The sequence below is a fragment of the Haliaeetus albicilla genome, chromosome 1, assembly GCF_947461875.1.
Source record: "Haliaeetus albicilla chromosome 1, bHalAlb1.1, whole genome shotgun sequence".
Classification (NCBI taxonomy): Eukaryota; Metazoa; Chordata; class Aves; order Accipitriformes; family Accipitridae; genus Haliaeetus; species Haliaeetus albicilla.
In genome coordinates, this window is record NC_091483.1 from 52422226 (window position 1) to 52449204 (window position 26979).

A 26979-nucleotide genomic window follows, 5' to 3' on the forward strand; every position below is an offset into this window, starting at 1 on the left:
GGGAAAGACAACAAATAGCATTCACTCTAGCACTTCATAAAATGTTGTGCATTAGCATCAGAAGAGAATCCCAAGATTTTTGATGCATCACATGTGATGAAAATGTTTTGAAGTTGTTAATGACACATTTCTGTATATATTTAAAAACATGGTTGTATGTGTTCTTGTCGCTCAGCACTTGAGATCTAAATAAATTGTGTATTTTTGATCCACTGAATTTTGTACTTTTCTTCCTATAGGGCTTGCCTGACCACATGCCTTGGGATTGGGGTCTTTTGAAAGGCTGCTTATCCTCCTGAGCTCTGTCAATACCTGTGTCTGCCTCCTCCTTGATTGCTGGTGCCTTCCAGACCTGCTTATTTGTGCTGTCAAGAGAACAAAAGTTGCAGTAGATCACACAGGTCTTCTTAATGTCACATTCTTCCTCCTTCACAGCTCTTAATGAGCTGACAAAATGCCTTAGGAGGTCAGAACAAAATCCCATCTAGCTCACTGTTCTGGCTGATTGGAGATACTATTTAGAGAGAATGTGGTCCATTTCCCTCATACTCTCTCCAGCATCCAGAATTACTGTATTAAGGATGGTAAACAGAGTATGCTTGCCTTTCCTTTAGAGTTTCTTGTGGAACTGTGACCATGAATTTTCTGACTGTATTCTGAACTTGCTGATATTATCTAGCTCCACAACCTCCTGTGGCAGAGAATTTGAAAAAGTAGCAAGAATATACTACCTTTTACTTTATTTTAAATCAGCTGCACATTGGTTCTAGTATTGTAGGATTTGGGAATGTTTTGTATTCAGCTTATCTAATGCATTTACAAACTTGTAAGCCACAATCCTAGTTGCTCTTCAGGTTTTTTTCTTCTTTTCCTGGTGAAGAGTTCTGGTCTTCTTAGAGACCCTCCTTATGAAGGGACACTATCTCCCTGATCAATTCCAAGTGCCTCTTCTGTACCCTGAACTGCCCTGTGTCTTTGAAGTGTATAGATCAGAACTACATGCAGCACTCAACAGGAGTGCACAGAGCTTTTGTGTAGTTGCAAAGTGTTGTCCTCTGTCTTGTTACCCATACCCCTACTGGTGACACCAAACACCTTCTCTCTGGCTGCCAGTGCACACTGACAATTCTGTTAAAATCTGTTAAATTATGATTCTCCTGTCTCTTTCCTGAGTTTTAGCGGAGTAAGGCATGATTTATTTTTCTCTAGATGCATTGCTGCTCACCTGCCAACTTTTTACCCATTCATTGAGTTTTGTGAAGTTCTTGTGGACTTTTCTCTCCATCAGCACAGCACCACGAGCTTATCTATAATGCAGGTTGCACTGCACACGCCCTTCTACAGGTCACTGATGAAAATGTATTCAAGTGGTTCCAGCACCAGTGTTCAGGAAGGTCCCATTGCTGACTTTTCTGTCACGAGAAGTGACCATTAAACCCCATCCTTTGCTTGGTATCTTTTAATTGGTTTTCAAGTCATGAAAAGGACATATCTCCCAATTCGAGATTAGATTCTTTAACAAAGCCTTGCCAAAGGATTTTTATCCTTGTGCTTTTCTGACACTATTTTAGCCCTCTACAAGCTTTGTGAACTTAAATTCTCCTTTATACAAGTCCTACACCTTTCTCAGCTGACTATGTTTACCCTTGCTCTCGGTAAACTTACTCTTTATTGCAGACTTGACCATCCTGTCAGGATTGGAAATTGTTGATTGGTCTGTAGCTCAGTCTTCCCTCTAGACTCTCCTTTTTAGAGATGACAGATGTGTTTGCAATCCGTCAGTCCTCTGATACAGAGGCAATCTGTAATGATAGGTGAAGGCACCTTGCTCAGCAGTTCTGCAACCTCACATCCGACTTCCTTCAGAGCTCTTTGATAAGTGCCATTTGGTCCTGAGGTCTTACAAGAATCTAGCTTATCTATTTAAAGCAATTACACAGAAGGTGCTAGATCATGTTGATCTAGATCTTCTGGCCTAGCTGCTACAGAGAATTTGGCTTCTCTGTCACAATCTTTATCAGTGGGTGCCCCTTAAACCTTTGCCATCAGCTCTCTCACTAGGTCCCTACCTGGTCCCCTAATTTTTATGTATTTAAATAATTCTGTGCTACGATGATACCACCCTGAGTATCATCTTCATATTATTTTTTTAGACCTGTTATGTTAACAGTTGACCTGTGATGTGCTGTGAGTTTTCTTATTCCTCTTGCCACCATTCAAAATGCAGAACTCTGAGTAACTTTCCTACTGAGCCATTTAAGTATGTTTTATTTCTTTTTGAGTTGTGGTACATGTTTTACCTGGGCTTCTAATACAGTATTTAACAGCCCCTAGGCTGGTTGTAGGCATCGTGCTATTTGGACTGTTCCTTTATTTGTTGTTTGTTGTGGGTCTTTTGTTTTTATTAACTGCCTTTATTTCTACATTGCTCCAACTTATTAGTTCAGATTTCACTTTGACTGGCCTCTCTTGCAACAGTATTAACCCTAATGTATTGTGGTTGCTATTATAGAGTAGCTCTCCCATGAATACTTCTTATGCTAGTACCCACGCACTACTCAAGCTGCTACTTTTGATTTGGTTATTATTTGAGATCTTCTAGTTCCAGGAGGTACTTATGTATCACTGGGATACTTTACACCTCATCATAAGCTGAAATACTTAATCTCATTAGGATGTGGTCTTGAGATCTCTCACTATTACTACCTGTCTGAAACTTGCAGTTTCTCTAGTCTCACTTCCTGATTGCTATCGTCATCTTGATCAGGGGTCACAAGCACAGTTCTAATTCTTTAGAATTAGATTTTTTTTTTTAATTAGGTCAGCACAGACTTCCAATCATGAAGACCTAGTGCTATGCTTTTTTTCTTGCAAGATGTCCATGCTGTTGCATTTTATGTAATTTTTCATATATGGTGCCGCTTTGTCACCTGCATATCCTGCTGTACCATTCTTAAGTCAGTAGCCTGGCAACAGTGTCCTACTGATTACTTTTTTCCCTACCAGGTCTCTGAATGTCTGTTATACCAGGGCTGTTGTATGAAGGCATATCCAAAGGTTTATGAGCAATTCATATAATACCAGATGTGTGCAGCTACAAAAATGGCATTTTTAAATGGCATTACAAATACCTATGTAAGATTTTGACAAAGCTGGGTGAACACAGACAACTGGCAACTGCTGTAACTCCTGTTCCAACAGACTCATCTGTATTGCTTTACAAACATCATTCAGGATAATACATTCCTTCTGCTGCTACCTACGAAAAAAAGCATGTTGTGGATTACAAAATATTGTTGCCTCCCATCCTCTGATTTTACCACCACAGAGTCAGCTTAAAAGGATCTGAGTTCTGACTGATCTAAGCCTCCTTGCCTTTAAGATTCCACAAACTATTTTGAATTCCATCCTCTGGCATGAAAGAGAGATGAACTAGCAACATATGTGCTCCGAATACTGCAGAGCCAGGAAAAGATATCCAGGATGAAAATATGTAGAATATAATTTTATATTAAGGGCTCAACATGTTTGAAATGATCAGAGACTACATATACATGTATTGTTTCAAAACAAAGTTGTGGCAAGGTGCATATAGTCATTAAATTATAGTTTCCACCATGGTATTTCTCTTAACAGTAATTGAAGAACCAGTGATCTTTTGTTCAGTTCTAAACCACATCTCAAAACCTTGTAACAAACTTCAGGTGAAAAGTCTTGGCAATACCCTTTGGATTCATGTACTAAAGTTAATGACAAAGCCTTAAACAGAAGCCCATTATAATGAACTTTATTTAAATTCTTGAGCACACTATATTGATAACTTTTTAGCACTTCCCAATGAGGTGTTTACTGTATGTTTCTATAAATTATGCATTCATTGCATAAAACTGCATTTGTGTCTCTAACAGCATACTATATAAATTATCACAAAAACAGGTGAACTAACAAAAGATTCTTGAACACATGTAACATTGGTGGGCAGATAATATCAGTAATAGCTTATCTTCATGGTAAGCAGCTCTAAATGAATCCCTCTTGAATTCATTTAATTAAGAAGCTGAAAAGAAAGAAAGCAAGATTAAATGCTGAAAAATGCATATAAAACATAGCATCACAATTATTTGAAAAGAATAAACACAGACTTCAAAACATTCATTTGAGAAGTCATTTGACATTTGTGTAATAATCTCTTAAGTTTTTATATCCCATTTAGTAATTACTAAGCAAGCATGAAAGTTATCAAATAAAACTTGAGTGACTGAAACTTAAATTTGCCTATTTAAAAAGATTAAAAAGCAAAATGTACTTCAAACATCTGTTCCCTTTAATCAAGTTCTGCATCTGCTCTTACTATTTAAAGGGAGAACTACCTCTCCCAGGATGCTTCGGATTTATTTAAAACATTCTTTTCCTGTTGAAGTTGCTCCAAAGTGGGGAGGGTATAGAGAACTTGGCAAGGCTCTGTAGGGTTGCAGACTCCTAAATTCTTAATATTTTAATAGATGAAGAAGTTTCAGATGACATTCCTGTTTTTTTACTCCTGGAATGAAACTATTTTTAAAAAAGTAGACATACATTGCATATCACACCTTTCTAAGTACTTTACCAGAGAACTGTTATCTCGTAAATTGGGAAATGGGAACACAGAAAGACTCGTGCATGACTGTAGACTGAGTTAACTGTACAAACACAAAGGCAACGAACTACTGAATGGAAGGGTTTCTTCACTGACTCTAGTTTCACATGGAACATCTCTCATCCTTATAGATATGCAGTGTGCTCTAGCATACCTGTTGTAGTAATTTCATCAGTTTTCCATTCATGGCATAATTAATTAATCATTACAAAACATAAATACAAGTGCCATAAGCTTAAAAGACTGTGTCGGTATAAAGATGTTTCCTGCCGCAAAAAGCTGACAAGCTCATTAGGCAAGACATACAAACCAAGGCAAAACAGATGGCAACTGGCTGGGTGCTGGAGGGTGAAGTGATTATTGAAAGGGAAAAGCTAGCAAGAACAACTGCACGAAGAGGTGAAGTGTAGGGTGCTGTGGAATAATTGCTGGAGGTGACTTATTGATATGTCCCCCTCTTAAGGGAAGGTAAACCTCCAGGGTGGAATGCAGTGGATATGCAAGGAATCTGTTCCATAATAATTCCCTAAGCAACATAACCTTAGATGTTAGCAACACCAAGGGAGCTAGGGTCAGCACACTAAAGAAGGAGAAGCAACACGGAGGGTGCAGCGGAGTGGAGATGCTGCAGCCAGGCTCTGTGGTATCATCACAGGGACAGGGAGCTGGAACTACTGGAACAAGAATGGAAGGTCCCTGCATTGAGTCCACTGAAGCAAGGAGGTGAAACAATGGAGTTCTGTCAATGCTATTGCCTTACTTCTGATTTACAGCATAAGTGCTCAGTTCTGGAGTAGTGACATGCTAAATCATGTTCTCTGGGTGAACTTTGCTCATTATAATCTCATTATAATACCAAAAACACACCTCCATACCAAAAGCTACCTGCCTCTAAGGTGCAACCACCCCTCACTGAGCACGCGCTCTCAATTTTCTCTAGCATATACCTTTTCTGAAAAATCTAGAATGACAAATTGGACAACATCTGTTGGGATAGATCTCTAAAAAGAAAAAAGAAAACATGTCCCCTTCTGCAAAGCAGGGGAAAGCAGAACAGGAAAGGCTGGCCAAACTGTGCCCTTCCAGACATTAAGCAGCAGGAAAAGGGTAGAATAGGTTGGAGAATATGGTAAACTGTAAGACTTGCAGGAAAGCCACAAAAGCAAAAAGAGGCATTCTTAATGGTGGTAATCAGAGAAGGAAAGCTCTACTCATAGAAGAGCATGCAAAGTGTTCGCCACAGGAAGTAGTAGTATACACAATTTGCCACAATATAATTTGCCACATTAAGAGAAGTAGTATAGAAAATGCTAAATGTAAGATGCTTTGTTTTGACAACTGTTTATTATTGTTCTCCTGTCTTTTAAAATAATCCTGATTTCAGCCATTTTGAAGAAAGTAGCTGATTTTGCTGAGCACTATAGACCTGAATGTGAATGCTGGTGTTTATCAGAAGTAGATTTACCAGTTCATAAACTTTAGGTGAATCAATTTAATTATGCATGAAATCAACATGGAAGATCTGAACAGTTGTTTGTACTACTCACATTTATTTATAAATTTAATTTTATATGCTGCAAATACTATTTGTTCTACTTAACTAATATTTTACCAGTATATCTCCAAGAAATAAGTATTCCATTTTATTCACTTGCATTTAATTTCAATTGCTCAATATTATACAGGATTTCTTCAGTGAAACTAATTTAATTACAATGAGGGTAGACATTTCTTATATTGTGTATATAGTGAATACAAGGAATTTTCAAGCTCTGGGCATCTTGCAATTTGTCTGTTCTTGTTGCATTGACTGTTTTTCTCTAAGCAATGAATGAATACTTCATGTCTGACTTAACATTTATGTTTTTTTGATGAAAATAAGGCATCTTTTATTTATCATGCTTTCTTGCAGCTTAGTTCATTTTCTCTGCTAGTCAATACAGAATATATATTTTCCATTCCACCAATACAGAGTTCAGAAAGCTGATTATTTTTTACAGTTTAACTAAAACCTCTTCACATTACTCTTTTCAATAATACCCAAATATACTGGCTATAAAAGATAATCTGATAATGAAACACTCAGCTGCAGGTACGAAAAAATTCTTTAAAAAGCTACTTAATGTAAGCTGGTTAATGAAAACTTATATCATAACTTTGAATTTTCAGGTGTTCACATCATTTAAATTCAGATTAAAACAACAGCAAACGATAAAATGTAGACTTGAAAGGACAACTGGAAGTGTCAACCGTAATGAAACCATGCTAAAAGTCTCATCCAGAAAACAGCAGAAAAGACAACACAGGGCATTTAATAAGTTTCAGCCAAAGCTAAAAAAAAAAAAAAGAGAAACTTTTTTTAACATCAGTAAACAGTGGATAAGACTTTTGTCTGTCTGTCCTCTTGAAGAAACTAGTGTTACAAATATTTACATTCCTAACATTCCCAGCAATACAATACTGTGCTAGTGTGCTGATGTCTTCTGTTTTGTTCTTACTATCCTTCCTCATTCTTTTTAATATTCTGTGTGCTTTTTGGACAGAAACTGCCTAAAGTGACGTTTCCAGAGAGCCCTCCAAGCTCTTTCCTGACTAGGAAAGCTAACTTAGAGTTTGTGTTTTTGACTTATAGTTAAGAATAGTATCTCTGTCATTCCCATGTGTATTAGTTGACAGATAAAATTCTGTGTTGATATAATGAAATTATATGGCTCAACCACTGAGTATTTGATACTTAATATATCACTTACTCACTTTAAATATTGGGGTGAGAAGGCTTCCAAAAAAGATTGTCTCAGCTATATTAACACTCTTGTCTTACCCAGAAAGCATTAAAAAGGGGAAAATGTTCAACGGTATAAAATAAAATTATTGCATTATCTTTCAACAGTTAATGACAGCAATTAAAATGAAAGTTTTAGCAAAATGAAAAATTTCATCTAGTTCCCATAAAAAAGGTGGATTAATACAGGCATGAAAAAGCCCTGCCATGGTAAAAATGGCTCTAGCAGAGAGATTTGTTACATGCTAGCTCATCCATCACGATTGTGTTCACTCAGTAAGTAACCTTCATTATGACCTCCATTTTGCATCACCTCTCCCCTTCCAATGCTTTATTGTATAAGGGTATTTTAGCAGCATATTAATTAAACCATTTTTTCCCCAACCCTAGCCTTTAAGAAGAAAATTCTGTGGAAGGAAGAATCAAAAACTTAGTTGGAAAATGTCTGAAGTGGATGAAAAAAATTTAAACAAAATGTTACTCTCCCTTCCTACATACATGCCCTCTTAAAGAGCACACTTACAGACCTGTGGACTTATCTAGCACTCCTCTGGACACTTTTCTGTTTGTCACAGAAATTAATAATGACAATGGCATTAGCAGGGTCAAAGAAATAACAGCATTCCCAGTACTTTTATTTATGCACATTAGAATGGAAATAACAGTCTTTCTCCAGTTTTTGACTCCTGTTTATCCACCTCCGTTTTGATTTATCTTCACTACATGGAGGTCACTGGCGAGAAAGAGGAGGCACAGCAGGATGTGCTACTTTTTTATTGATGCATGCTGCTTCATAGAGGACTTACTTGGTTGTTTGGTGTCAGAGAACAGAAACAATTTAGTATATTTTACTTTTTTTTTTTTTTTTAAAGTAGGACAGTGAAGTTGATGCTTCAGATCATGCATATGGCATTAAAACAATTTCAGTTTTCTTTAATTGTTGCTTTAGGCATGCCAACATAAACATTCTTTCTTTTTTCTGCCAGATCATTAGTATGCGTTGTTGTTAGTATTGTTAAAAGCAAAGCTTTACTAGCCTGAGGACAATTTATCACATAAAGACTGATAGTTTCAAGGTGAAATCTACAACCAGTGAAAGTAAAAAGACAGACATATTTCACATCTTAAGATATATCTACACTGGCATCAGTTGATGGGACATGGAAGTCCTTAGAAGATCCTAAGGAATTCAGACAAAAAGATTAATGTATATCAGCATATATGAATGAAGTTAAAATGCAGGATATTAAGTTAAAGGGGGAAAGAGAAAATAACAGAGTTTATATACTTGGTCCTCCTTAGTGTTTTGCATGTTCACTTAATTAAAATTCAGAACAACTATGCACATAAACCAAAGAGGCTTTTTAAAGAAACACTACGGCATTGTCGTGAAGATGACATGGTTGAGATCACTGAAGTGTCAAAGAATCAACAGTATGTTTATTTAAAATAATGCAACAGAAAATGGGGTCAGAGCTACCCAAGAGACCAACAGAAACCTCAAAGATTTAACATTGGAAAGGACCAGATAAGTAAATTACACATTTGGGAAACTAGCAAACGAAATTTGATAATAGCAAAGCAAAAGGATCAGTTCTAGTGACGGTTTACAGTAATTCTGCATTGAGTGAGGATTTAAGATTGTATGATTAATTTATTGCCATAAAAACATGAAGAATCTAGGACAGTCCAAGTAAGCCTGTAAGATCTTGCCTAATTCTGCAGGAGCAGTAAAATTATAAAAAAAAAAAAACAACCAAAGAAAACTGCATAACACTTAGCCAGCTATTAAATGTTTCTCATGTACTTATGCATCCACAGGGTTCATTCTTTTATGAATTTACTTGATTAGTGTTACTAAGTTGTGATATTGAATCTACTTAGCTCCTTAAGACAGAATTAGGTTTATAGATGTAATAATTAATTCCTTCACAGTAATGACATGATGCAGCACTATCTCATTTTAACAGGATTGTGATGAATCATTCTTTTCAGCACTATGCTGGATTTCTTTTCTTTCTTCACCAGCTTTAACATACTAACAGGTGCATTTCTTTTCCACATGCATTGCATATCAAATTAAATTTCTTAAAATTAAACTTTTAATAGAATTCAGAAGTTCTCTTTCCCTTCCTCTTCCCCCTACCCCTGATTCTTGATGTCCTTTATTCTTAGCTTGGATACGAACAGAGGAGTAAAAAATCTACATAGGGCTCCAACTTCTGCTAGACACTCCAAAGAAAAGATGTCTGATATTTCACTAAATACAGGTTCAATTGTGGGGAAAAAAAAAAAAACTTAAAAAAAAATTAAATCCATCCCACCCAAAATTTACAGCAAACAGATTAGCAAGAAACGAGGGAAAAGCCCTACATTACTTAAATTAAATTCTTAAAGCTTACAATACCTGATACTACAAAATATGTAGTAGACCTAAGCAATTAGGTCTGCAATAACATCAGTGGTATTGTGTAGGCATGCCAACTCACAGAGCATACTAATGTTCACAAGGTACTGTTCAACCTCAGACATCCTAGGTATCATACAGCAGTCAAAAAACCCTAATGCAAACACTCACAAAAGTCATGCAAGGTCTGGAAATTGGCACAGCCGTATAAGCATGTTATTAATAGGTGATAAGAACATTCCTAAGATGAAAGAGCTAAAAATGAAACTAGTACAACTGTCAGGTTTTCTTTAATAGCTGTTAAATCACATGGCAAGGAACACAACAGCAGCAGCTGCTTTTTCCTTTTAGCAAACTTGTTATGAGAAGATGCAAGTGAGCTCAGGCTGTGGGTTGACAGTTTTGGGGAGTGCATCTGAAGTGAGCTTACGAGCTGCAGATCAAGCTCATAATTCCTTCTTCTTCTAAGTTTAAGACTTAAGCACTTAACTGGAAGTAAGAATACCTCACACTTAGGAAAACTGGATCCTGTCTTTTACCCCAAGTCAGTCGAGCTAGAAGGTAGTCTCCAGAGATGATGCTGAGAGGCTGTACAGACTATCCCAGATGGCAAACTACTAACTCCATACTAGTGAAATCTTGCAATATGATACTACTGGGCCCTTTACAGACCTCTTTCCTTAGCAGAAATGAGTAAAAAGCAGGAGCACACCTTCTGTGCATATTGCAAGGGGAAGAGTTTCCTTGTCTTGAGTACGATGTTATTAAATGCTAGAACTAATCTGAGGTGATCTAAACTAAATGTCAATTAATCTGCATAAAGAGACCAAGCTCAGTAAACAAGAAAATAGTTCTAAAGTCTCGCAGCAGAAGCTAATAGGAAAATTTTATGTATTAGCTCAAATGTTAGATCTAAGTTGGCTTCGCAAGGCTGAATCCTTACTAGTGGAACATAACACAGAATATAAAGCTAGATGCTGCACTAATCGCAAGACCTAGTCATAGAAATCAACACTAAGAAGTATCTGAGAAAAACTGTAGAAGTATTCCTCATATGATTCTTCAACAGTGGCTGTAAAAACAATAGAACTGTTAACATTAATACAGTTCTTTTGTTCTCTACTTATTTCAAAATATAACTTTCTGAATCTGTTGAACTAATGTTTCCCTTACATATATATTAGTTGACATTTCATCGTTCCAGATCTTTCAGCAAAATGTTACTATATCTACATTGCAACACACATGCCATCCACTTACTCTTCCATACATGGTAAGAGTAATGTAGACTAATATTCTGTGAAGGATTAGTCTACTAGTTTATGGAAATTAATGTCACTGGAAATAAGGAAATTCTCATCTTTTTAAATGCACTATGGCTAACTAGAGGGGGGAAAACAGTGCTCATGCATATTATCTCTATCATTAAAGCCTGGTAGAGCATGTTAAGACTACGTCAAGTGTACACATATATAAATATTTATATACATATGTATATATATTGATCTCTACTGAACTGAAGACTGAAGCAATGGGAAGAACAGCATCATTTCAAATAGGATCAAAAGTCAATGGAACAAAATTGCTAATCCTGGAGAACAAAACAACAGGAAAAGGACTCTTCCTCATTAAAAATATTTAATCATCTTACAAAACAAAACTTGGGAGAGAAAAAATGAACAGGCCTCTGTTTTGTTCCACAAACTTAATGACTCAAGAAATGTCACTGTATTGCTTTTACCTCAGTAGCCTGGTCCATCATTACTACAGAACTGAAGATTTGCTTAATTGCACCTTTCCTTATTCCACTACCTAGGCTTTGTCATGTACATCTGAAAATGGTACCAGGATCACAAGAAAATACTATGGGCCATCTGCTCCTGACAGGCTACTAAAAAAATATACAGCAGATCAGCAAGAAGAGGTGAATCAGAAGTCTAGACTACCTCTGTAGGTGATCTTCCAGCTGAAAGTGTCCACCTACAAAAGGTAAGAACTGCATTTTCTTTCCTATTTTTCTACTTTTTCTGCTTTTCAGACAAATTATAACTGTTTAATTGACAGCTGTACATATAATTAAGAAAGACTGTAAGCCTTTCTTTCCTCTCTGGTGTGGCTGACAAAAGAAGAGGGTACTTTCAGTGATAAATCATACCTTAGCACTGTACACTGGTTTGGTGGTTTTGTGCCTTGTCTTATGTACATCTTAGTTATAAAGATGCACAAATAAATATCTCATAAAGGTTTACAAACTCAAGCATATGTTTTCTTTTGCATTTTTCATGGGGCACTGTCCTGGTTTCAGCTGGGATAGAGTTAACGGTCTTCCCAGTAGCTGGTACAGTGCTATGTTTTGAGTTCAGTATGTGAAGAATGTTGATAACACTGATGTTTTCAGTTGTTGCTCAGTAGTGTTTAGACTAAAGTCAAGGATTTTTCAGCTTCTCATGCCCAGCCAGTGAGAAAACTGGAGGGGCACAAGAAGTTGGCACAGGACACAGCCAGGGCACCTGACCCAAAGTGGCCAACGGTGTATTCCATACCATGGGACGTCACGTCTAGTATAGGAACTGGGGAGTGGGGGCGGGGAATCACCGCTCGGGGACTGGCTGGGTGTCAGTCGGTGGGTGGTGAGCAATTGCACTGCGCATCATTTGTACATTCCAATCCTTTTATTATTGCTGTTGTCATTTTATTAGTGTTATCATTATCATTATTAGTTTCTTCTTTTCTGTTCTATTAAACCGTTCTTATCTCAACCCACGAGTTTTACTTCTTTTCCCGATTTTCTCCCCCATCCCACTGGATGGGGGGGGAGTGAGTGAGCGGCTGCGTGGTGCTTAGTTGCTGGCTGGGTTTAAACCACGACAGGCACTGTGTATGCCACATGTCTGTGCTCAAACCCATTTAACTGGTCTGCATTAACAGTCATGTTAACAACGTTAGCTTTCCAGCCCGTTTTTGGTTTGCTTGAATTAATCACTATTCTTCCTTCTTCCAGCTCCCATAAACTTCAGTGGTAAAAATTAAAAATCGTTTACCTGAAAGCCATTCTTAAACTTATACAAAGCTATTAAAATCTATAAGATGAGAATGTAATGAGAGATTACCTGTATGGGTAGCCATGGTATTTGGAGCGAAATATTGACAAAAGGAAGCTGAAGAAAAAGACCACCAGACCCAGGCCTACCAGACATATTACTGGAAAGAAAAGAACTTTGTTTATTAGCACATAAAAGATTTAAAACTGGAATCTCTACAAAGAATATTATTTATGTCCATCATTTATGAAGAATTTTGACACAGTTAAATAAAAAAATGTTACTGCCTTGACTACTGATGCCCACTATCTTCTGACAGGATTTCAAACACATATGGAAATAATATTTATGGTTATTAAGAAAAAATAACTTGTCAGTGTGAATGTATTTTCAAGAAAAAAGAGCAGTAATTTGTAACTCAAATGTATATGGATGCAAACACCTTACTGCTGATAATGGATTTAATAACCCTGTAAATTCTATATATCAAGCAATATGATTTCAGGTATTTGCTTGTTCTTTCTGGAAAGAAAATCACATTTAGAAAAATATCCCTTGACTAATGGAATCATATTCTCTCTAGTCAACCATCTAAGGCTGAAGTAACTGCAAAGGCAGTTTAGTAACTACTTTATCTAGTTTTTAGTGGCTGAAACATTTCACCGTTGTAAGTTCCAAGGCTGATAGCCAAATCACTTTTTACTCTGAACTTGATAGCAATATAAATCTTTAGGTTTTGAAGATAAATAACAATGACGCAGACCTTCCAATAGCATCCAGATGCAAGCGCTTTGAGCCTTTTCAGGCAAAGAATGAATTAGCAAAGTAAATGCTTAAATTAACAAATAAAGTTTGGAACACTAGTTGGCATCCTGTGTAATAATAGCATAAAACCTTTTTGATCATGATAGCTTGCTCAATTGTGTGTAAATAAATAAAAAGAAAAGGCAACATGTTAGAAGCTGATGCATATAATTGAGATGCAACTCATCTGTGTTAGATAATGTTTTGGTTCTACCAAGCTACTTTGATTTTAAAAGCTTCTCTTCTTATACTATTCCTACTTTAGCCAAACCTCTGCTATTTAATTGCAATATTCATGCTTCAAAAGTGTGCTGGCTTTGAGCAAAGGATGAGCAACCATGAAGCCGAGGAAACTGACAATGATGCATTTTTTCATTAAAACTGACCATGTGGAAACTGACATACGTCAATTGAAATATAAAATTTCTGCAGTTATTTTGAGAAAACTAGCCATGTACAAATCTTATAAACACACTTCATTATAAAGAAATCACCACTCACAAATATGATTTCAAAGCATGGATGAATAAATTGCAAAGAATGAACAGTGCAAGGCAGGTACATGGAAAGCATTCATATAATGGCCACAAGCAGAAGAGAGTCTGAATTTGTACTGCAGCCCACTGTTATTTCACTGTGTCTGTGTTCACAGACCCAGACTTCAGTTGTGATCTAAGATCACATTCCAATTAAACTCATGTCACTGTCTCTTTTGACATCAGTATTAAAGCTAGATACTCTAAAAGATACTCAGAATTAAATTACACATCTACACCTCATTGAAGACGACCCTCAAATCACTATGGATTAGAGATCTCTAGCCAACATTCAACCAGCTATTATGAAGAATTATAGAATGCTTGTATAGAAAATAGTTGGCCAGCCCTATCTGCAATACTGTGTATTACATAGAAGAAGCTAAAGAACTGATCTGGAAAGAGAGAAGAAGCAGCGTAGGAAGTCTGGTATCTTTCAAAGGTCTTCAACACCTTATACAAGAAAAAGAATAAGTGGCAGGGAATATGAAAAAAACGTATTATAAAAGGGACAAAGGCAGATGGGCATACTTGTTTTGACCTATGTCATATTCAGTAAAAGTTTGCTCGACATAACAGGAAGTTTAAATCTGGATAAAATAATTTCATGTTGTGTGTTTATGCAATTAATTGCCAAAAAATCTTGCAAATATTCTGAATGAAAACAATATTCAGAAAAACATAAAACTTGCACTTCAGGCTAAGAATCTTTAGACATTACAGATTAGGATGTGTTCTGTACTACACCTACTGCTGGGCTTTCACCTTCTTCTGGAGACATGATACTGGCAAAGCGTGCCAAGTAAAAGAATTTTCATACTCCTTTGGATGCCGTCATCTTAAGCATCTTAACTGCCTAAATTGACTTTGAAAACAATGTTTTGAAACTCTTGTTCTTTATGTCGCTGACTTCCAATACAATACAAGAGCCAAAAAGCACTTATGCAGTACTACATTGTGGAGATACTGTGTCAAGCTGTACCTTAGCTGAGTACGCTTAAAAGTTTTTTTTTTTTACTGTTACACTTCATGTGAATGCAGTTTTATCAACAGAATTTTTATACTCTCCTCTTCTCCACCCCACAAGGGTAAAAATTCATTTAAGGTAGAGACCTTCTGAAAACTTAATCAGAGATTCATTTGTAATTTCTCACTGTCTTCTAATTGTCTAAACATTGTCTTAGTTGTACTAAATAACTTACTTCTCCTTTTTCCAACATCCCCTTTGGAGGTAGCAGCTTCATTCAGGAGTACCATTCCCATGGTGATAGCAGCATCTGTATCGCCATTGTCAAGGAAAACAGCAGATGTGTAGATACCTCAGAAAGCCACAAAGGTACATCTACGAACTAAAGCTTTCAAGTTCATAAAATGAAAGAAAGTATTTATATATAAAACTGTATATCACAATCTGTACTGTACCAATACACTCACCTGTGGAAAAAATGTGTAGTAAGATCTTCCCTTGTGCATTCTAGATAAAAAAGGAAAGAAAGTTCAAAAAGCTTTAAAGAACAAATCATCAAGTAGGACACAGAAATTTTGGACAGTTATGGAAACAGCTATTCCCCAATATCTTACATATTCTGTGTATTGGTAGGAAAGGATTTTAAAAAATGAAAACTATAAGAACCAGAAATCATTCAGTGTTATTGCAGACAATTCCTTGGTTATTTGATGCAAACTGAAGCAGTTGGACTGCTTTATCTTCCTCTACTTTTAGATAAGACATTAGCTCCCTCTTTAGTGTCATATTGCTTAATAGTTCAGCAGAGAAACATCTCAGAGGCAAAGTCCTCAGTCACTTTCAGTGTTTTATTGTCTCATTATAACTGTTACAAATGTGAACAAGTACATAATGATAAAACAATTTAACTAATTTAGCAAGATCTTAAACCATTCACTTAACTGTTTATTTGAAACTGCATAAACAAAAAGGAACAGTTACTACCGTGCATAACATCTGTTCTAAAGAGGAGGCATGCCTGAATGCCATACTGAAGCAGAAATGCATCATGGGAGCTATATCTCACAATTTCAGGAAATACAAACTTCACCAGAGTTAACTGATTCTTGAATAAGGTTGGATTTTTAAACATTACTTACCCCAGGGCTAGGTAGCAGGGTGACTACAAACTTTAAGAATAACAAGATGTTTCTATTTACACACACGGATAACTCATGGGAGATACTTCAAACATGCTACATCCATAAACAATATCTGCATCCTGTAACACTATACTTGCACTAATCCTATCAATGTTCATATTAACATTTTTCATGTTAGAAATGTTTAAAATTAGACCAAAATGCTCAAAGACATCTGAAATTTCAGTTATACAATTTCAATAAAGCTGAGCCTGAGTAAAAGGATTTAGAAATGTCAATGCCAACATCACCATACTTCATCAGAGATTAGCAGTCTGATTCAGGTTTGAGACTTCTAAATTTCATATACATAGAATGAGAAAAGTCAAATGAAGAATAACAGGATTAAAAAAAGCAAACACTGGTGGTCAAAGGAGGCAGATGCCAATAGGCGACATCAAGGAAACATAAGTTTTAACACCACCTCTTTGATATAGACATCTACCTAAAGTCCTAAATTAGACATTAATTAGAAACACACTAGTAGCCCAAATTACTTTCTCACACCTGCACAAGGTATAAGACATAGGGTCACACTTATGAATAAATGGTTATATTCATGTCTTCCATAAGCTTATTACTGGATTTGACAAAATATTAAAAAAAAAAATTGCAAAATATTTTGCAAAAACCCAACCTTGGAATCCATGAGACTATGCAAATTGGAAGGGAAGGCCAAAATTACTTTGTAAAAACTTTGCCTGTTAAGATTCAGATTCATGAGCCTAAGAGACTGGAAATCTCCTGTGCTACTGCTATGCTTCAAGTAAGAAAAAGAATTGGAAAGAATGTCATGAGAATCATTCAGTTCTTTGCTTTCAAAAGTTACAAAAGCATAAAAATGAATTAATTGATTAAGCTGCAAAAAGAAGGGCTGAGGAAAAAAATTCCACATATATTTCTACCCTATTAAGGAAAGCCCCTAATGTAGCATTATCTAGTAAGTTTATTTTACCAATCCCTCACTTAGATTTATAATAGTGTTTTTGTTCTTAGTTTAATTGAGTCATGGGAGAAAAACAGCCCCAAGATGTCAGGGTAACTCACTAGACCCTCTCAAGGAAGTGCTACTTTTTGTAAAGGTTTTGGACTGCCTTGTGAACGGAATTTATTTGCTTGATTATCTCATGCAGTATTGCACATAATGTGGTCCTTTGCTATTTCCTTTACCTGGTTGCTTCTGAGAAACAAACCAACCAACCACACACTAAAAAGCTGTTTGGTAGACAACAATTCTGTAACTTAGTTCCTATTTTCTTACCAGACCATGAGTTTAATTCACTTTTCTTACCAGTAGGAATAACAGCCTCACAAAAGTAACTGCTCTGCAACTGAGAATTTTAGATCTGTAACCAGCTGAACTGTGCTGGCTTTTTTCCCTCTCTTTTGGAGTCTCACATCATTACCCCTAAATTTTCCCTCACATTGACACTATTTTTGCTTCAGTTGTTGCCTTCTAACTTTAGTCATCATTGTTGAGCTTTCAGCCTCACTAGTTGCCTTTTAGCTTCAACGATATCAGCTTCATAACTTCACACGCTAACACTGAGCATCTCACTTGCCTCAGCTCTGTGATGCTGAAGTAAATATTCAGTCTTACTGAGTTGTGATTTCAATGCAATAGTTAGCTTTTAACCACAGAACATATAGCTTAAGTTATTTTTTTTGCTCCTGTTTCTAACATTGTACATTATGTCTTTACATTATTTTGATATTCTACAAAAGAAAGCAACAGTCCTAGCTCTGAAAATAATGTTTTACAGTATCATAATTCTCTAGCAGTGTAGAATGCAAAATTTTAGAAAGTGGTTACTTGGACAGTTTTCCATCTGAAAAAAAAATGAGATGGTATCAAAAGATGTACTCATTTTCTAATTGCTCTTTATCTCCCTCACTATGGATTATGAAAAGAAGAGGGGAATGTGGCACTCAGATAAACCATGGATAGCAAATGTTTTAAATTCAGATGCTCATGTTTTCTGATAGATGTATCCCTCTGTAGCAATTTTTTCTCTGTATAAATCCAGTTGTATGTCTTCACAAATTTGGAATAATTTCACTTTTACATATTAAACTTCTGCTGCTCCTTTTCCCAGCTGGTACATGCTTTTCTTAGAAATTGACAAAGTACATTAGTTAGTGCTTTTGAAAATTTTCTGAATGTTTTGATACATGAAGAGAAGTTTCAAAGTAGGATAAAAAAGACAGTGATCATCAAAATTCTTAAGATTATTCAGAAAATGATCAGCAGTAACAAAGCATAATATTTAGCCCTGCAAAAGTCAAGATGCCTGATCAGAAGTATTAAAAAAACCCAAGACACCAAACCCAAACCCAAAACAAAACAAAGAAGATTGGATCAATAAACTCTAGAATGATAGATACCTTACAAAATGAAATTGATTACTAGTATATTTTGGATAATTTTTGTTAACATACTTTAATAGAAAATTTAATCACTCTTAATTCCAGCCAGAATACCCAAAAGGAAGAAAACCTGATAGTTCATAAGTTTATTGTGATATATAATTGATATCTTTACTTCACAAATTTAGTCCTAATTAGTAGTGAGTAGGGAATAAAAGAAGGAGAGAAAATAGGTTGACTAACACTTGATTACTTTTGTGAAAAAGTTTTGTGGTCTCATTCATATTCTGCTGGATTTCTGCCAAGAGTACAAAATCCGGCATTAGCATTATACACATAAAGAAACAATTATCTTTTAGTTGCAGATCATGCAGTTGCTTAATAACATGAGCAAGAAAAATAGAGAACAAAATATTTGTCCACTCAAGTCTGTGCTCAGTTTACTGTTAACTAAAATGGGGATAGATCAGCACACAAACTTTAAAACCTTCTGGTTCACTTTATCATACATGGAACAAAGAAAAGCACATATATCTTTCATGAAGGAGTAATATGATCAATGGGAAAATCTATGGTGTTTTTTCTTCTCTCTCTCTTTTTTTTTTTTTAGTTTTTTTTTTTGGCTAAGGTGTGATAATTAGAACAGGAGAAATTCTTTGCTGACCCCTTATGAGGGGGGCATATTTTGCTGAGAGAGATACTTGTCTTTACTTTTCGTACTAATACTTCAAGGTCTAAAATACCTGCTATAATTTCAGAAATACTGACCACATTACAGGTTCTTTATCAGAACCATTTCCATGTGGATTTAAATTACAACCTACATTTGAAAAATGCAAGCATAACATGCATTCTAGTCATTCTATTTGGGAAATATTCTTCAGCTACATGCAGTTCTTGAAAACAAGGTATTAGCCACTTTTCCCAGCTTGAAAATCCGATTTTTTTTATCACAGGTTGAAGAAATTAATGCAGACAAAACATATGGTTCTGCAATGAAACATGGTTTGTTTCAAGACATTGTTGCTCCGGTTCAGAAGGAATTCTAATATTCCACTTACACTATTCAAGTGCAATCAATTCTCAATTAGACCATAACCATCCCAGTGGATGATTCAACAGGCCTTAAGGTCTGAGGAAGGAGACAGGTTTAAGATACCAATCACTGTATGTTTCATCTCAGTGAAGAAGGATGACTCCCAACTCAGAACTTGAAAAAGTGGAGCACAGTCTGTAAATTATTTATTTGAATATGAATTTAATTTAAGCACGAATTGTACACAATCAAGATGTACTTCAGTATTTTTTAATTGTCTGAAATCTAGTTGTACTAATACAATAATCCTGAACATTCTTTCAGCTTAAAACCTTCTGGCTTCAGCTACACCAAATGGCTTTTCAAGAATTTTAGGAATTATTACACGAGCTGGCACTGGAGTTCCCCTCAACTCCTTGAAATATGCAACTCACAACAGTGAAGTAGCTGGAAGTTTGCATTTCAACCATTTAAATGCCAATCAAGCTACACCACTTCGCTTTTTGATGCTTTTTCATCATTTTAACAGAGCAAAGAATCAATCTGATACTAATACAGAATCTCCTATAGTGAAAAAGTTTATTATTCATTTTATTAGTTTCAGCTTCAATTTATGAAACTGTCTTTCCAATCCACAGATAATCTGATGGAACCATCCCTCTTGTGATGCTCTTAGACACTTGAGAATGGAAAGGTCATGTAAAAGTTTCAGGAGAAAAGAAAGACTCTGGAATCCATTTTACTGCAACTAATCCAACTGCAACAAAGTAGCATATACCTGTCTAAGTTTGTGCTAAATCACTAATCAAACATTCAGGGAGTTTCAGCCTGATTTACATCCTAATTATTCATATTGGTGTCATCTTTTAGGATCACCTAAAACTAACTCTGGAGAGATGATTTTTAGGTATATTATTTATGACCTTTTTGGTTTTGTAAATTACATCTGATGGAGGTTCAGGGTTAGTCCTGTCCATCTAGCAAATTCTTATAGTACGGTTTGCCACTGTACAAAATAAATATTTTTTTCTAACCTTATTTGCTTTTTATAATTTGTCTCTACAAATTTCCTTGCCTAGAGACATACAAATCACAGAACTATACACATCTCCAGAACAGGTAGATGTATAACAGTACTTTAGTTTCCTTCATGTTAAGCATACCAGAGATTAAAATAATTGAATGAATTTTTCTTAATAGTTTCCTTTCTTAACTGTTAAACACAGATACATTGCCTAAAACAAACTCTGAGCTATTTATAAGTATTTATGATGCTATATCATTTTCTCTCACTAACACTTTATGCCAAACATGTACCTTATTTTCAAGCACTTTATTTCAAACACTAGACTTAGTATGTTGTCTCATGTTTGTTAGTACACACTTGATCATTCAGCATGTACACACACCATCTCTCTTGTTTTCTCTAAGCACCTATAAATCTTTTTAAGACTATCGCACATTCTTTTTCTATATCATAAATCATCATCAATATGACTCTAAACTGGCATTATACTTTCCTTCATTGTTAAAGACCCATGCAGTATCTTAAAAGACACAGTTTATTCTTAGCTGAATGCACTTGAGGAATATTCAATTTAGAAAAAGCTATCTGTGGATCCAAAAGGTAAAACATTTAACTTTGGACTATGTTTCTGCATCTTTTAGCCACTCAGACAAATATGTTTCTTAACAATTAAAATAACCATTAAAATTATTAATTGATGCCTAAAGAAACCCTTAAAAATGCTGTTGTCTTCAAACTGCAGTCAGTGAACGCCTCTTGGTCTGCGGACTAGTGGTCAGGTATTTGCAAAAGCAAATAAAAATGGGGCAACTGCCAGAACAGCCAACAGCTAAATTTGATTTGCAGGGTCTGCACTTCCTTTGGAAAATTTCAGAGCCAGAAATTGAAAATTATTGAAAATCACTGAACTAGAGAGTTGATAATTTCATACAAAGGACACATGCCATATTTGAAGGTAATTCACCAAATCCAGTATCATTCATTTAGCTGATGGAAGAGAATTATGTTGTATGTTGTATTGACAAATGCCCAGGCGTAAATTTAAGGTCTCTGCATATCTCTCTGACATCTAAGAGACTTTAGTATCTTTCTTAAAAGGTCATATTATGAATTATTTTAAGGTCAAGCAGTAGGAGAATGAGGTAATAGAAGGAAATTTCTTGATTTTTCTAGCTATCATCTCCTTATGCTTTGTTATGGTTAGGAGGAGTCAGGCAGACTCCAGAAGAGCCTACAAGGTTAACAGACAGTATTGGTGGATAAGCAAGTAAAGAATAGAAAACGTGCAGTATGTTTTGCTCCTTTGGATATTGATTTCCATAGTTAATTATGAAGCATGTTTAAATATTATATAATTTTGTGCTTTTAGTTCTATCTTCTTCCACAGTGGTGTTCTTCCCTTTTTTCTTATCCTTAAGATCAAACATACAAAAACCTTATCTCACTTCTTTAGTTGTCATCATCATTCACTTTTACATAATGTCTGGGGAACACAATTTGATTCCATTATGCACGACTGACAGTCTTACTACCAAGAGCTAAATGAGTATTGTTCTACTGACTTTGACTCAAAATTTCAGGTTCTTATGCCCAGTGACTTTGCATGAGCCCTACTGGCACACAGAAAGACATCTCCCATTCAAATTCATTCTGTAGTTAAGCTTCCTTATACCAAAGAGGCACTTAATACACTTCATTTAAATTCACTCTGTAGGACAGGAAGTGTCCTTCAAAACAGGAGTAATTTTAATGTTACAGAAAAGATTTGTCCTTTTCTTTGTAACCAATCAAACTTCTTTTTCCTCCTCAGTCAACATCTCATCCACCTACACAGCTGTCACATTAAACCCTGTCTTAGGAATTCAATTTAACAAACTGAAAAGACATTTCCATTTTTACTTAGGTACATGTGTTTTATCAGCATCAAAGTTAACTAAGTTTAATATTAATAATGAGGAAAATTACCAGGTTAATAGTAACTACTAATTCCTATAATAATAGTTAAGATTTATCTCCTGCACAACAAATAATTTGCTTAATAACTGAAACTCTTTTGATAATGAAAATATTTACTCTAACTTTTAAACTTACTCTGTATAATAAGGATTCATTGTTACTGCTAAAGGAAAAAAAATGTGACACATTACATTCAAATCAGTTTTATTTCTCCAGGGAATGGCATAAAAACTTGAACAAAATGGATGTTCATTAGAAGTACTGATTAGTGTCTACCAAAGGGAGAAATGAAAGAATTGAAGAAACCTTTCAACTTCAACATGGCCTGTCCAACCTTACTTTTCCTTATCTTTCTTGCTGTACCCTCACCAGAACTATATTTACAGCTCAACACTGCATACTCCAATGGCTGTTCAGTTTACTACAGTCAACATACTCTATCTATATTCAACTATAGTTAATTACAACAGTAATACTGATTGTGCAGTTTACTTCACATTGGTCCTCTTAGAAAATGACAGCTCTTAATTCCACAGTTAGTTTTCTTCTGTCTCTATGTCTTCTTAATAAGTCTATCCTCCCTAACTCTACCAACAGTACTTCAATACTCTTGTCTAGTTCCTCCTTGTCTTTCCAAGAATGTCAAACTACCCTGCACTTTTTTTCTTTTAATAAATACCTGATTATTTCCACTGACTCTTATTACCTATGACCCCATTTCTGTCAGTAAAGGGTTGCAAGAATAGACACCAGCAGCCTGGAACCTCTTCTGCATGAGGAAAGAGTAGAATTTTTCAACTTGGAAAGGAGGAAAGAAAGAGAAATCTATATGGTGAATTCTATAAAGCCCCAAATAGATGGAAAAAGGAAAAAAAAAAAAAAAAGACTACGTCCCATGACTTATTAAAGTCATACAATACAGTTATCATGCAAATTATAGACCAAGAAAACATCCTAAAGGAGTAACTTCTGCATACTACATGAAGCTAATGCCAAAAATTCATTGTTATAGAATGTTGTGCCATAATTAATTCAAAAAAGGATTAAAAAGAAATAAGAATGTATTCATCGGTGGCTAGGAGCTATAATATTCTGTATGCCTGAGCTGGCTCAAAAATCCCTAAATCATTGATTATGGTTGGATGTTTTGTTTTGCACAGTCCTTCTCTAACTATCTTCTTAACAGTCACTGCTGCACTTATACACATGGATCTAAACTGTGATGATAACCTGAGAAGACGCTAAACTTTACTGTTAAATAATGATGTGTTTAGATATATGCTCTTCTTCTGTAGTAGAATTAGATATGTAGCCAACAAATAGATTGTCTTACCAGGATTACTCATGTGAATAAAGTTATTCATCTGTGAAAATTATGCAGTCTTAGGGTCCTCAGAGATATTCAAACTCTTCAGAAGCAAAAACCTTGCATTACAGTCTGCACAATGTCTAGCATGTTGACAGCTCCACATTAAGTTACTGCTTTCATATCCATTTAACGAAAAAAGATTTTTGTTTAAATAAAATCTATTCCATGCTCTTATTTTAAATAATTTTTTGTTTGTGCAGTCTGCCACATTTATTCTACAGCAGCTATAGGTCCATTTCCTTGATGACTTTTTGTCGTGGTTTACTTTTTACTTTTATGTGATAACTTTTCTACTTCACAGGGGAGTCCCGATATTGGTATAATGCTACATAACTCCCCAAATTATTATGTGTGTGAATTACACCCAGTTGCTTGAAGCAGTGATCATCAGGCTGATGTGAGGATAAATACTATCATATATTGAATAAACCTGCCTTCACAATTGCAAATGATAACAAGGTTCTGTTGCTCCTGGGAAGGAAATCAAAGCAGGTCAATTTCAAAGAAAACTGAAAGCAGATATTTAAAAGACCAGCGTATCTTTATGGATGATTAAATGCAGCCTCAAATTATATTTATACCTAACTGTTATTCAGTATTACTTTTTCTCTGGAAATAAATACTAAAGCATTCTCTCTGTGCCCCCCCCCCCCCCCCCCCCCAAAATTAAAAAAAAAAACCACCCTGCCAATCTACAGCTAGGAAGGATCTGTAAAATAGCATGAATAACAGTAAACTTTGCCTTTTGTTTTCTTCCTAGGCAACAAAAAAGCTAAACCATAATGGATCTCATTATTCCACCCCATGGAACGTTCACTTCATTTTTTGAATGAAAACATCACTGAAGACTCCACTAATTCTACAAGGCTGGCAAAAAATCCAAAGGGAAGCCAAAACCTTATGACAAACAAGATTGTTATACACAACAGCCATGAATTGCAGCTTGGGAGGTTCAGACTGGATGTTAGGAACAACTTCACTTCTGTAACTGCCCAGAAAAATTATGCAATCCCCATCCTTGGAGTTTTTAAACACTTGCACTAGACAAAGACATGGAAGGCCAGATCCAGTGTTGGGGATAATCCTGCTTTAAGAGGAAGACTGGAGTATGTGATCTTCAGAGGTCCCTTTCAACCAACATTTATTTGATTTCCATGATTATTTCTTGAAGTTAACTCCCCAAGACAAGAGCAAGGGAAGCCAAATAACAACAAAACTGAGTAACAGTCATGTTGTCAGCATAACATAAACCCCTGAAAGTTTCAGAGTAGTAATAGCCTGAAAGTCATAGAAGTGTATAATATAACATATCCAACCATATTCTTTCACTGTTCTCTGCTAGGGTGCTCACCCACAAGGACTTTTACTAGCTCGGGCACAGTTTTGTTTGTCAGCTCTACGTATTTGCTCCATACCTGAGACAGCAGCCTCTTTCCTGAGCACCATCCGAGTGACTGAGCAGGCAACAGTGTGCGTGCAGCAAAGCTTATCAACTCTGGATCAGCTTGAGCACTGCAACCAGGTACTTTGTACTGCATTCCTACTAATAGGAAAATTGTATTGGGATACCAAGACAACTCTGTGGATTTGGATATATTTACAGTTTAGATAGATGAGATTTCTGTCTTGGCAGGGTAGAGTTAAACTGTTGTGGACTACAATGCTCTTGGAACAAGAACAAAGGCAGTGATGCCATGCTGTGCTGGAGTTTGACTGGAGTTACCACTGTACTCAGAGCCAGCCCGGTGTCTCCACATGCTCTGGACCACACAACCATTTCACATCAAACACTGCAGTCTAGAACTAGCTTGGGCAAGTGAATCTGAAAGATCTATAAATCCTTATTTCATAACGTAAAAAGAATATCAGAATTATGGGGGCTACTTCTCACATGAAGGACCGTTTCTCATTTTTTAAAAGCCTATTCAAATTTTTAGTCACTATTCTGCAGCCTGGAATTCAACAAGGTCTATGTCAAAATATAGTGATTTTTTTTTTCTTCAATTTCTAAAAGGAAACTTTACCCAAGGTATAAGATACTACAGACTTGGTAACATGGCCACCATCAACCACCTCTAAGGAGCCTCAGAATGAATCAGAACTCAGTTTGGGACTTTGGAAATGAAATAATGCCTCCTTGTTCTGAAGTACTTGCTTAGTGTGATTTTTTTAATGTCTTCAGAAAGTGTTAAATCTAACCCATTTCAGCTAGTCTGATCTGCTGCTAAATGCAATATCAGTATTTTGGCTGTTAGAAAACATATCACAGAAATAAAATTAAGTACAAAAATAATCAAAATGCCCTTTTTTTTTTTTTTAGAAGTGTTTTACTGATGTAACATTGTAGGTGCTGTATTATTACAGTGACTTCCATTGTGTTACTACTAAGATGCTGTAACTATCTGTTAGGACTAAAACTACTTATTTATAATATTATAAAAATTTTGGACATATATCTAGTATGTAATCAGGAACATTGTATAGATTTTACTGAATTTAATTTTCCTTTATAATATAATTGAAACAGAACATCTGACATCTTCACAAGTCCTTCTTACCCATGTCCTAATTATGTAGCTACAGCTCTGGAAAAAACATCAGATCTTTATATGGAAACCATCTAGCAGGCTGGGTAGAATCACTATCTAAAAGCAAGTATAGAAATGCAATGGAAATTCGTATTTTCTCATCAGAGGTATTAAATACTCACTTTACAGAGAAACACAACATAGCATTTCAACATCTAGCAAGAAGTGACAACGTTGTCTGTGTTCTTACTACTACAAAGAGAAAAGAAGCAACCAAATGAAGCAGGTACATTACCAGGATAGTAATGTCTTGTTTTAAAATTCAATGCATCTTTTAAACTT

At 35.6% G+C, this 26979-nt stretch overlaps 1 protein-coding gene across 1 annotated transcript in view; it reads right to left on the reverse strand.

Moving 5' to 3' along the window:
* Positions 1–3771: 3771 nt before the first annotated feature.
* Positions 3772–26979, reverse strand: part of TUSC3 (tumor suppressor candidate 3) — a 136412-nt gene continuing 113204 nt past the window's right edge. The window contains exons 8-10 of the mRNA XM_069789366.1: positions 15409–15483; positions 12936–13026; positions 3772–4057 (exon numbers count right to left, since the gene is read on the reverse strand). Coding sequence (XP_069645467.1) covers positions 4042–4057; positions 12936–13026; positions 15409–15483 — 182 coding nt within the window. The 3' untranslated portion in view covers positions 3772–4041. The remainder of the gene's footprint in view (positions 4058–12935; positions 13027–15408; positions 15484–26979) is intronic.